Below are 12,104 nucleotides of genomic sequence, written 5' to 3'. Positions count from 1 at the left end.
CAGATAATGTTTGCTCTTGGTTTTAGATAGCTACTACTTGTCATTTTAAGAAAGGCTCCATTGATTCCTGTGCTTTGTAGTGGTTTTTAATAGGAATGAGTGTTGTATTTAATCAAAAGCTTTTATGCATCTATTGATATAATCATATGATTTTTGTTGTTTTTGTTATTGATATAGTCAATTAAGTTGATAGTTTTTCTGATATTGAACCAGCCCTGCATTCCTGGTATAAATCCAATCTAGTCATAGTGTATGATCTTTGTGATATATTGCTGTAGTCTCCTTGCTAATATTTTATTTACTTCCTTTGCATTGATATTCATTAAGGAAATTGGTCTATAGTTTTCTTTCTCTGTTTTTACTCACCCTGGTTTAGGCATCAAAATCATATTTGTGTCATAAAAGGAATTTGGTTCCTTCTTTACCATTTTTTCAAACAGTTGATATAATATTGGGATTAATTGTTCCTTAAATGTTTGATAGGATTCCACCTGTGAATCCATCTGGTCCTGGAGGTTTTTTCTTAGGGAGTTCAATGATGGCTTGTTCAATTTATTTTTTCTAAGAGAGAGTTATTAAAGTACTTTATTTCCTCTTCTGTTAATCTGGGCAGTTTTTATTTTTGTAAATATTCATCCATTTCACTTAGATTGTCAGTTTTACTGGCATGTAATTGTGCAAAATAACTCTTAATCATTGCTTTAATTTCATCAAGGGTGGTACATTCACTCTTTCCATTTTTGATGCTAGTAATTTGGTTTTCTTCTTCTTTTAATCAAATTAACCAATGGTTTATCTGTTTCTTTTCTTTTTTTTCCATAAAACCAGCTCTTAGTTTTATTTATTAGTTCATTATGACTAGGGAGATAGTTTCAGAAAAACATGGGAAGACTCCAATGAGCCATTTCGAAGTAAAGTGAGCAGAATCAGAACATTGTACACAGCAACAGCAATATTGTAAGGATGATCAACTCTGACTTACTTGCTCTGATCAAGACAACAATCCAAGACAATTTCAAAGAACCCATGATGAAAAATGCTATTCACCTCCAGAGAGAAAACTGATGAACTCTGAATGCAGATTAAAGCATCCTTTTTTTAAAAAAAATTTTCTCTATTGGTATTATTTTAATTTGTTTGCTTTTTTGTTTGTAACATGGCTAATATGGAAATATGTTTTGCATGATCTCACATGTATAATTGATATAAAATTGCTTGTCTTCTAAAGAAGGAGGGAGGGGAAGAAGGAAAGGAGAGAATTTGGAACTCAAAATTTTAATAAAGGATTGTTAAAATTTGATTACATGTAATTGGGAAATATTTAACAAAATAAAAAGAAATGAAAAAAAAAAAGAAAATACAGAATTTATGTCTCTGAATTCCAAATCCAGGACTCTTTAGAGTATACCCCACTGCCTTTCCCAAAAGAGGGAAACTAGTCATTTCTTTTCTCTTCTACCTGCAGATGCTGTTCTGATCTACAATTCCTGAATCCCCTAAACATAACTTCATATCTATTGGCAGGAATACCAGAGACACAGAAAGAGCTATGGATAAAAAGAAGAGAGTGGAAGGAAAGGGAATAAGCATTTATAAAGTGCCTCCAATGTGTCAGGCATTGTGCTAAGCACTTTACAAATAGGGCCTTCAGGGATCATTTCATCCAACCCCTTTATTTTAATGGAGAAACAGGCTATGAAATGGGAAGTTGATTTTTCCAAAGCTTTATAGTTAGTGAGTGGAAGAGCCTCACCTAAGAAGAAACAGATGGCCTCAGAGAGACTGCAAAGGAGCATGCTGGGAGCTACACTGCCCAGGACTCGTCCAATATGCATCTCCCGTTGTTCCCCTGGGAGACGTGGCAACCTCTTAAAGGAAAAAAAAAGGACAAAATAATCTTTTTTTTTTTTGCATAGATCTGGTCATGTCATACCTCTGTTCTAAAATCATCAGCAGTTCTCTCCTGAAGATCAAGTAAATTTGCTTACCATGCCAGGCCTTTTATAATTCAGCCTTATCTCAGATTACTCTCTTCAATGCACTCTCTGCTTCAGCTAAACTGGATTATTGTCTATCCTGTTAGGACATATACAGTGTTCCCTACCCATGCTATACCTCATACTTGACATGCCATCCTACTCCCTCTTTGCCTGTTGAATTCTTCTCCATCCTTTAAAGCCTAATTCAAATGCCACTTCTGCCATGAGGCCATCCCTGACCTTTTCCCTCCTCTAATTGGCTGTAATTTTCCCCTCAGACTTCATATAGCCAATCAAGTCTCTCAGCTCTACATATCACTTTGTTTTACATCCCTCAGTGCACTTATATTATAGATGTACCTTTTTGTGTTTGTCTTTTTTTTTTTGGCTAGGCCATGGGGTTAAGTGACTTGCCCAGGGTCACACAGCTAGTAAGTGTTATGTGTCTGAGGACAGATTTGAACTCAGGTCCTTCTGAATCCAAGGCCAGTGCCCTACCCGCTTCACTACCTAGCTGCCCCTTGTGTTCATGTCTTAACCCTCTCTTATACCATAAACTCCATGAGAGTAAAAGCTATACCTCATTTAAACTTTGTATCTCCCCACTACCATACTCTACTGTGCTACCATACACAGTACACTGCTCCCAGAAGGTGCTCAATAAATGCTTGATGAATGAATGAATGAACAAATGGATGGATGGATGGATGGATGGATGGATGGATGGATGGATGGATGAATGGTCTCCCTAAGGCCACCAGCATCCCAACAACTAGAAATGCACTATCTATCTCTTCTCCCTGACACACACACACAATAGGCTAATGGGATCCTCTGCCTACTCCATCAGCATCTTCAAACCATGGATCAGCTCCCACCATTGGCAGTCCAACACCTTCAGAGCTCCCAAAGCACAGACCAGCCCAAATTCTCCTTTAACAGAGTTTTGAAGCTCCATGAAGCTTTGGCTGCTTCTGAATAGGGACAGCAAGGATAGAAAGGATACCCTCCAAAACACATATCTCAGCTCTTCCAATCCTTGGCCTACACAAACCCTCCCTAATCCTTTTCTTACCTGATACTCAAGAACAAAGATGAAGATGTTGTCGGCTCCAACAGCAAGCACAAGGAAGGGAACCACTTGGATGATCACCATAGAAGTGGGGATGCTCAAGTAGGAGAAGAAGCCCATTGAGGACAGGACAGATGCCAGCACCACCAGGATCCCACCTAGGCCCAGAGTTATCTTGGAGTCCACCTGCAACAGAACCTGGTGACTTAAGCTTTGCACACAACAAAGGAGCATGGGGAAGAGAACAAACAAGAACCGAGGGAAAAACTCACTCCTGCCTCCCTCCCTCCCAGCGCTTCCTTCTCTCCATTCCTAAAATCTAAGTTAATGCAAGGTGAGCTTGCACGGTCCCTCCTTCCAGAAGAGAAAAGGGAGATCTACCAGTCCCCAGACAGCCCCTAAGCCCCCACACCCTACAGGCTCCTCACCAATATACGGGACCAGCTGGAGTATCTACCCAAGGCCAGAGAAATGTACAGGAAGACAATGAAGTAGCTGCTGGCAAAGACAGGCATGTCCTCAACTATGGTGCGGCTTATCTCATCTTCCAGAGAACGCTGTGGGTGGACAGGTTTGGTGGAATTCAGGAAGGAACAGAAATGGTTGGGGATTATGGAGAAGAAGAGGGGTGGGCAGGTAGGAGGGCAGGTACACTTCAGAAGGAGCGAGAGAAGCCACCTGGTTTGTGTCCTTTACCTCTGCATAGAAAGTGACCTCAAAGGTGCCTGCTGTGCGCTCCTGGAAGTCTCTCATGACCTTCAGAAAGTGGCTCTCCCAGAGCTGAGCCTGCGCCAGGCGAGGATCCCCAGCGGGGTAGTTGTTCAGGGAGAAAGTCAGGAGAAGAGCCTCGGCATTAGAGAAATCCTGCCCTATGAAAAAGAGAAGGCAGAACAGTGGGGGCCTTTGGCTCCTCTTCTCTCAGCTTCCACAAGCTTCCTTCCTCCATTGGGGAGCTTAGTCTGAAACAAGCTCTGACTCATCATCTCCTGCCTCTCACTCCCCATCCCTCACCTCCAGTTTAGGAAACCTATCTCATCAAAGCCATCCCATCTCCTCCCATTGCTCTAGACCCCATGCCTTACCCTGTTGCAGCTAGAGGAGAAGGTTTTGTCTAGCATTCTCCAGGCCCAAGCACAAAGAGAAGGCCAGGGGAGTTGGTGGTGCGAGGGATAGAATTCTGGCCTTGGAGTCAGGAGGACCTGAGTTCACATCCGGCCTCAGACACTGGACACTTACTAGCTGTGTGACCACGGGCAAGTCACTTAACCCTGATTGCCTTCTCCAAAAAGCAAAAAAAAAAAACAAAGAAAAAAAAACAAAGAGAGGAACATCTGTGTGTGTCAGAAAAGGCAGTAGTGAGAGGTGGTATTCTGATGGTTTCAGGCCATAGCTTCTCCTCCCCCATCTCAATATGACAGATGGCAAGGTTGCAGAATTGCAGAATTATGCAGCTAGAAGGGGCCTCAGTGACCATGCAGTCCAAGGGTGGGGAACCTGCAGCCTCGAGGCCACATGTAGCCTTCTAGGTCCTCAAGTGTGGCCCTTTGACTAAATCCAAACTTCACATAACAAATCCCCTTCATAAAAGGATTTGTTCTGTCAAACTTGGACTCCGTCAACATGCAGCAGCCGAGGACCCAGAAGGCCACACGTGGCCTCGAGGCTGCAGGTTCCCCACCCCTGATCTAGTTCCACCAGTATCCAAAAAGGAATCCCCACTCTGACACATCCAACTAGTCATTGTCCAGTCTCTGCCTGAAGACCTCGGTGAGAGGGAATACATTATCTCTTATTTCCCTTTGGGAAACCTCTAGCTGATAGGAAATTCTTCCTGATATCAAGCCTCAGTTTGCCTCTTTCTAACTTTTGTCCTTTGCTCCTGGTTCTGCCCTGTGGGGCCAAACAGAACAATCCTAGTCCAGCTCTCACATGAAGCCTTCCCATGCTTGAAGATGACTAACACATCCCCCATAACCTTACTATTCAATTCCTGTGGGGAAGGCTTTTGCTCAGAGTGCCTTCTCACTCCTGTCCCCCTTCAGGTCTTAATCCTAATCACTTTGCCACTCTCATGTCTTGGCTTTTACTAAGAAATTTCACATACTCTTTATTTCAAGGTCCTTCTCAGTGATCACTCTCAAATGCCCTGCCTAGGGGCAGCTAGGTAGTGCAGTAGATAGAGCGCCCGCCCTGAAGTCGGGAGGACCTGAGTTTAAATCCCGCCTCAGACTAAACACTTGACACTAGCTGTGTGAAGCTGGGCAAGTCACTTAACCCCAATTGCCTAAAAAAGATTTTTTTAAATTAAAAAAAAAATTAAAATGCCCTGCCTATCTTAACGTGTCTTATATGCCTCACTCATTTCCTCTTCTCTGGTCAGTGAGATGGCTTGTTCCTCTTACCTGTGTAACCTCCCACAGCAAGGAAGGGAAAGACAGGAGCCCCATAATCAGCCATGCAGCTCAGAGCCAAGGACGTGCCATCCGTGAACGTGAGAGGGGAACTGAAAGGAGGGAAATGGAAAGAGAATTTAGGAACTGGCAACCAACATCAGACACTGCCACCTAACTTCTTGCCCCCTTCCTTCTACTCTACGGCAGTCACACAGGTTTTCACCTGTCATTACATCGTTCAGCCCCGCCCATCCCCACTCCCACCTCTCCAGCCATCCCCCCCACACCATCTCATAGAATCTGAGAATTTTTGGGGTAGAGAGGGATCTCCAAGATTACTGAGTCTAACCCTCTTATTTGTACATAGACCCCTCCCCCCCCACCTGGAATACTCCCTCCTCCCTTCTATCTTTTAAAATCCCTAGTTTGCTTCAAAGCTCAGGTTTAATTTTACCTTCTGCATAAAGATTTTCTTGATCTTCCCCAGCTGTTAGTACCCTTCCCTGCCCCTCTCCATTACCTTATCTTTATGTGTTTATTTTGCATATATCATGTGTACATTGTTGTTGTTTTCCCCCAGTTGAATGGAAACTCTTGTAGGACCCAGACCTTATTTTTGTCCTGATGTCTATCACAGTGCTTGGCTCCTAAGAAGATTTAAATGTTTGTTGATAGACTCATTGAGTTGGCAGATGAGCTAGCTGAGGCCCAGAGTTTCAATAAGTTGCCCAAGATCGCATGGCTCATAGTGGCAGAGGCAAGACTAGGACTGGGGTCATTTTAATTCCAGGGCACCTCCTTCTACCTCACCTCTCCTCTTCAGCTGGAAGGAGGCACTCCTTGGAGGACTTGAGTAAGGGCAACCAAAGGAGAAGCATATGCTCAAAAAATGCTTTCTCGTTCCTGTCCTCCTTCAGCTCCTAATCCTAATAATTTTTCCACTCTCATTTTGAAGCTCCAAAATATGTGTAGAGATGGAAGAGAAAAGAGAAAAAGGAAGAAGCATTTATATAGCAGCCACGTTGTGCCAAGTATTTGATCCTTACGACAACCCTGTGATGTAAGTGCTTTTATTATCCCCATTTTACAGCTGAGGAAACTGAGGTGAAGCAGCTTGCCCAGGGTCACACAACTAGTAAGCGTCTGAAGTTGAATTTGAAGTCTTCCTGACTCCACACTCAGAACTTTTACTGAGCCACTTGCTGCAGGAGTTGAGAGAGAGATTCTTTAGAACACTTAGAAATAGAAGCCAACAAGTTCCAAAAAATTAGAGTCCAAATGTCATCAGGGTCCCAGGAGAAGCATGGCTGTTGTCTGGGCTTCCTTAAAGGAAAGGAGCTATCTTCTTAGGGGTCCTTATGGGCCCCAGTGTTCTCCAAGCTAATTTATCCTGAAGGGATTAAGTTAGTAAAAAGTGGTGTAGGGGAAACCAAGTAGATTAACAAGGGGGAAAAAATCTTGTGGAATCAGGCCCATCTTGGGCTAGGGGGCAGAGTTGCCAAGCCTAGAGATTTGGGCTGTGATTTCCCAAAATTCCTCTCAACATCTTTCAATGATCAGGAGGTACAGACATCAGGGTAGCACACAGCCCAGTCTAAAGGGTGGGTGTGAGCCAGAAGGGCCTAACGATTGTAGTAAGAACAAAGCCCTGGGGTAGAAGTTTTCTAGCTTCTGCCCCTCTGCAGGCTTTAGCTCCATCTTTATGGGGCCACACCATATAGACTCCCAGAGGCCTGGGATGTATTTTTCCAGGGCTCAGGTTTCCATCTGCTAGACCCGGCCTCTGTGAAGATGGTCAACAAGAGTGGGTAATGGGAAGTCTTGACAGTATCAAAGCTAGGCTGCCCTGATAGACTAGGAGACAACCACCCTAGACACCACATTTTCTCATTTGCATTGTGCCCTGGCCTTCTCACTGTAGGCAAGGAAGCAGCATGAGCCTGAATCAGGGCAGGGAAAATAGAATAGGGAGGACCTGCCCAGCAGAGGGCAAAGAAAGACTTTATCTTGTGAATCAGGAGGCTCCCAAGGTCAGAGGCTCAAGCTGTGTTGGCAGCTGGGTCAGAGTGTGAACTTTGAAAGATTTCTTTGCCAGAGTGTGAAAAAAGAGAAACACTAAAATTTTTTTCAAAAAATAATTTTGCTTTTCAATTCCATATGTCGCTTTTGGTATTTCTGAACAGTAAAGAAGGGGTGAAGGAAGATTCCAGGGAAAAAGTAAAGTGAGTACAGGGTTAAGAGTGTGGCCTGAGGTAAAAAGTACTGAAGAAGACAATTAGAAAAGCAGCTTGGCATAGTGACTGGCACGTAGTAGGTGCTTAACAAATGTTTGTTGATGGATTGACAACTGGCCTCAGAATCAGGCCTAGGCAAGTCACTTCTCAGTAATCCTAGGAAATGTGCTAAGATTATAACTACTGATATGCATTAGTAGAGGGGGGTTTTCCTCACCAAGAATGCCATACACTATAGAAATTACAAATCTGGAAACACACAAACAAAAAAGACTACTGATTTTTGAGTGACCTTGGACAAGAAGTTGCTTCCCCTCTCTAGACTTCAATTTCCTCATCTGTAAAATGAAAGAGATTACCTCTACTAGATGGTCCCTTCCAGCTCAGATATTCCGTGAGGTTGCTGTTTTCAAAGGCCGGCCCTCTTGATGGTGCCTTGACAATACCACCTAGTACCTGGCTGTCTTCTCCTCCTCAACACTGTTGCTGGGACCAGAGACCATGCCCTGGAAGAATTAACCCTCTGGTAAAGCTCTGCCACTCCCACCCTAGAGTCCTCATTGTCCTGATTGGTGGGTACCTTCCATGGCCCACTCTATCTAGCTGATCCTGGGCATGGTTCACTTTATATCCCATCCTATCCGGATGCTGCTTGTAAAACCTTCCTGCTCCCCTTGCCAGCTCTGGAATCGAAATCAAAACATGGGGGCAGTTAGGTGGCACAGTGGATAGAGCACCGGCCCTGGAGTTAGGAGGACCGGAGTTCAAATCCGGCCTCAGACACATAACACTTACTAGCTGTGTGACCCTGGGCAAGTCAGTTAACCCCACGGCCTAGCCAAAAAAAAATCAAAACATGCTCCTAGAAAGGATGTGTCAATCACTCCATTCCCATATTGCTCCATTCACCATCTCTGTGACTTTATGAACTGAAACATCCCTCCCTGCCCATCACTCTCTTACATGTGCTATCTCCCCAAGTTACAATGGAACTCCTTGAGTGCAGAGACTCTCTCATTTTTGGATCTGTATCCCCAGAATTTTGCACAGTGCTTGGCACATAGTAAGCATTTAATAAATGCTTTTCTATTCATTGATAAAGTGCTAGACTTGAAGTCAGGAAGCCCTGGGTTTAAATCTGGCCTCTGACACTATCTGACGTGACCTCGGGCAAGTCACTTGATGTCTCTGATCTCTCTCAATTTCCTCATTTGTAAAAAAGGAAGAGGTACTTGTAGGACCTACCTCACAGGGTTGTTGTGAGCCTTCAATGAAAGAACGTCTGTCAAGTGCTTTGCAATCTCTAAAGCCTAATAGAATAACCAACTGTTGTCGTTTATTGCCCCATGTGCTAGTAATTCTGAGAAAGGTGCCTCCCCTTGGACTGAACTGGGTGGTGGCAGTGGGCAAATCAGTACAGCTTTCTGAGTCCTAGTTCTCCTTGCTGGCCCTCCCTCCCCCTGCCCCTGACCCCAGAGGATCTCACTTGACACAGTAGAGAAAGTGGTCTCTCCAGTTCACCTCGGCTGTGCGCCCCATCAGGGTCTGATTGGCACTGAGTAGGAGGTTGGTGCGGCTGCTTTGGAAATACTGCAGGAAGCTGTTGATGCAGCAGTCCTCCGGGCTAGAATTTTTGGGGTTGAGAGGTGCATAGCAGATGTCCCTTAGGGAGACGTTGTGTTGCTCTTCCTCTGACCAGATCTCCATGTACCTCAGCTCTTCTTGCAGCTCCAGCAGCTGAAGGAGCAAGGTCTCGTTCAAAATGCCACTGAAGTTCTTGGGTCCCAGAAGCAGGGAATCATAGATGTAACCAGGCTGGCTAGGAGCTGTCAAGATCACTTGGTTGGTGCGGAAGAAAGGCCCAAAATGGCGGTCATGGAATTCCTTCTCCCTCCTAGCCTGGCTGTTGGGATTTGACCACAGCTCCACTGGATCTGTGGTCAGCTCCACGAAGACCATACCACTTGCCAGTCCCACTACCAGTGCTGTGGAGAGACATAAAACTGTCTTTGGCCATGAGGCCACCCATGTGCCCCAACTCTGGAACAGGTTGCCAAGGATGATATAGGCAAAATGGCTAACCCTGTTAGAGCAGCCTGTGGGCTTCTTGGGCATCTTGTCCTTTTTTCTGAGGCAGGGGTAAACCACAAGGAAAGTGAAGAATAAGACAAAGATAGCAGAGAGGATGATTGCCAGGAACAGCCCACCGTGCATCCCCCCTACACGAAAGGCTAAATCCAGCTTGGGAGGGTGGGGAATAGCAGGACAGGATGAGGCACAGTCCTGGCATGAGCATGCCTCGGAATCGTTACCCTGAGTCTCATTGCAGCCCCATATTTCTGCATCCAAGGCCTCCATTCCATCCCCTGGGACCTGGCCAGGCTCCAAGAGATGAAAGGCAATTTCCACAGGAGCAAGCCCATTGGCTATGTTACCCTGGTAATCAAGCCAACGCTGGGCATTACAGAGATCAGAGCCATAGACCCCACACATGGCACCTATAGCCAAGCTGCCAGAAGAAGGGATTTGCACCTTGTTGCAGGAATTGTAGGCTCGCTCTGCATAACTGTGTGTGTAGAAAGCTTCATAGGCCACCACCTTGGAGAGGTTAGTCCCTGCAATGTCAGAGATGCGGGTCACATTGATGAAAACACTCTGATTGGGGCTACAGACATTCTGGCAGTGCAAGCTAGCAAAGTTCTCGGAACAGGCTGGGCAGCGGTTGAGAAGGGCCTTGATCACCACGAGGCTGCTCTGCAGAGCCAACAGCTGCTTGGTGGAACAGCAGGCATAAGTAGAGTCAGGGCCTTGGTACAGCCGTGGGCAGATCTGATTCAAGAGCTGCAAATGCTCCCCGCTGAGTTTGCGGGCCGGAGTATTGGATACACAAGACACATTGGCCAGTGGAAGGAGACTGCCGGACAGTTCAGGGTTTTCCCCACAGTCATCATACATGGCACACATGAAGGCTCTATGCTCAGGTGTGTAGCTCTGTGCACGGACCTGAGAAAGGGACTCATTAGCAATATACTCCTGCGCCCACATCCCCTGGCAATCTGAGATTGCTATCCAGTCCTAATTACAAAGACAGTCACAAACATTCCAATCTTGTGCCCAAACCCAAAGTTCTAGATCCCCTTACTTCACCCCCTTCAAGGCCATTCTGTCTCCCCCCTCCACCTCAGCAAAGCAGTTCTGAGAACTAAGTCTTAGACCAGGTGAGAAGAGAGAACACAGCATCTGTGCCGAGGGGTTGATGGGGAATCCAAGGATGACACATTCTCCTGTTGCCTCCTCCTCCCTCTCCCAATTTCCTGAACACTTTCCCCACTCTTCCTGGTTCTGTTTCAGCCTGTGAGTTCCACCAAAACCAGGGAAAGACAAGAGAATGGGAACTGTCTTAGAGCCAACAGCCTCTCCTCCCGAGGTCCAAGAGAATTTCCACTTCAGATGGGAATTGTCTACCTAACAGGCTATGATATCCTCCAGAAAACTGGGCTGAGAACTTCCAGCCTTCTGATCCCTTGAAGTTTGGCTAAACAAAGGGGCAAGCCTAGCACAGGGGAAAGATACTGGGTCAAGTCAAATAACCTAGGTCCAAATTCTGACTCTTCCATTACTCCTCATGTCAGTCATGTTTCCTCATTTGCAAAATAAGAAGGTTGGGCTTTTATTAACCTCCTCAATCCCTTCCAGCTCTAAATCTACGGTCCAAAGTCCCAAGCCAAAAACCAGGCAGTCCCACTGTACCGATACCCCTTTGATTATACATTTTAGCCCTATGCCTCTGACTTCCCCTTCCCTCCTTTTAAGGAGCTCTAGTGCATTCTTGAGTAACATGGAGGGAGACATAGAAACCAGAAACTCACCAAATGCAGGAGGACAGCCAAGAGCAGCACTCCCATCAGTCTAGGCTCCACCATCTCAGTGCCAAGTAAAGGACCAAGTAAAGGGAGCAGAGGGGCAGCTCAGGGAAGCTGACATATCAGTTCTTGATAAGGAGAGGAATAAATTAGCAATGTAATTTCTGCTGGTTTTAAATCTAGCCTGACTCGGTCAGGAACCAATGGGAAGGGACTGAGTTAATAATCCACTGTGTCTAGGTATCCCAGTCCAGGTATCAGGAGGTCTCCTGTTCCCTGATAAAGAATCTAGGATTCAGAAGAAACCTTTGCATAGGAGGGAGAACTTGGGAATTAGCACCCCCGAGGTACATTTCTAGCTTTTCTAGCTCTCCTGTCCTCTATCCCTTTCCTGCCCTTTTTCCTCTCCTCTATGTCTGCCTCTGTGCTCCCCTCTCTTTGCCTTCCTCTGTAACACCTCAGTCTGATCTCCCCACTCTGGGGTCAGGGCAAGGTCTCCCTCTGGCCTTTGGACACGCCCAGTGTACTGTCATCCTTGGTAACTGGTTATTGACAATAATAAC

At 45.6% G+C, this 12,104-nt stretch overlaps 1 protein-coding gene across 1 annotated transcript in view; it reads right to left on the bottom strand.

Annotated features, from left to right (window-relative positions):
* The window catches only part of NPC1L1 (NPC1 like intracellular cholesterol transporter 1), a 40,798-nt gene extending 28,903 nt beyond the window's left edge, over window positions 1-11,895 (bottom strand). Inside the window, exons 1-7 of the mRNA XM_020984056.2 lie at window positions 11,548-11,895; window positions 9,165-10,681; window positions 5,454-5,554; window positions 3,748-3,920; window positions 3,480-3,608; window positions 3,055-3,237; window positions 1,754-1,868 (exon numbers count right to left, since the gene is read on the bottom strand). Of these exons, the coding sequence (XP_020839715.1) occupies window positions 1,754-1,868; window positions 3,055-3,237; window positions 3,480-3,608; window positions 3,748-3,920; window positions 5,454-5,554; window positions 9,165-10,681; window positions 11,548-11,601 (2,272 nt within the window). The 5' untranslated portion in view covers window positions 11,602-11,895. The remainder of the gene's footprint in view (window positions 1-1,753; window positions 1,869-3,054; window positions 3,238-3,479; window positions 3,609-3,747; window positions 3,921-5,453; window positions 5,555-9,164; window positions 10,682-11,547) is intronic.
* Window positions 11,896-12,104: the final 209 nt, after the last annotated feature.

This window comes from Phascolarctos cinereus, unplaced genomic scaffold, assembly GCF_003287225.1.
Source record: "Phascolarctos cinereus isolate Bilbo 61053 unplaced genomic scaffold, phaCin_HiC Scaffold_2;HRSCAF=192, whole genome shotgun sequence".
NCBI lineage: Eukaryota > Metazoa > Chordata > Mammalia > Diprotodontia > Phascolarctidae > Phascolarctos > Phascolarctos cinereus.
The sequence above is the reverse complement of the archived record's forward strand: the minus strand, read 5'-3'. Positions and strand labels throughout refer to the sequence as shown.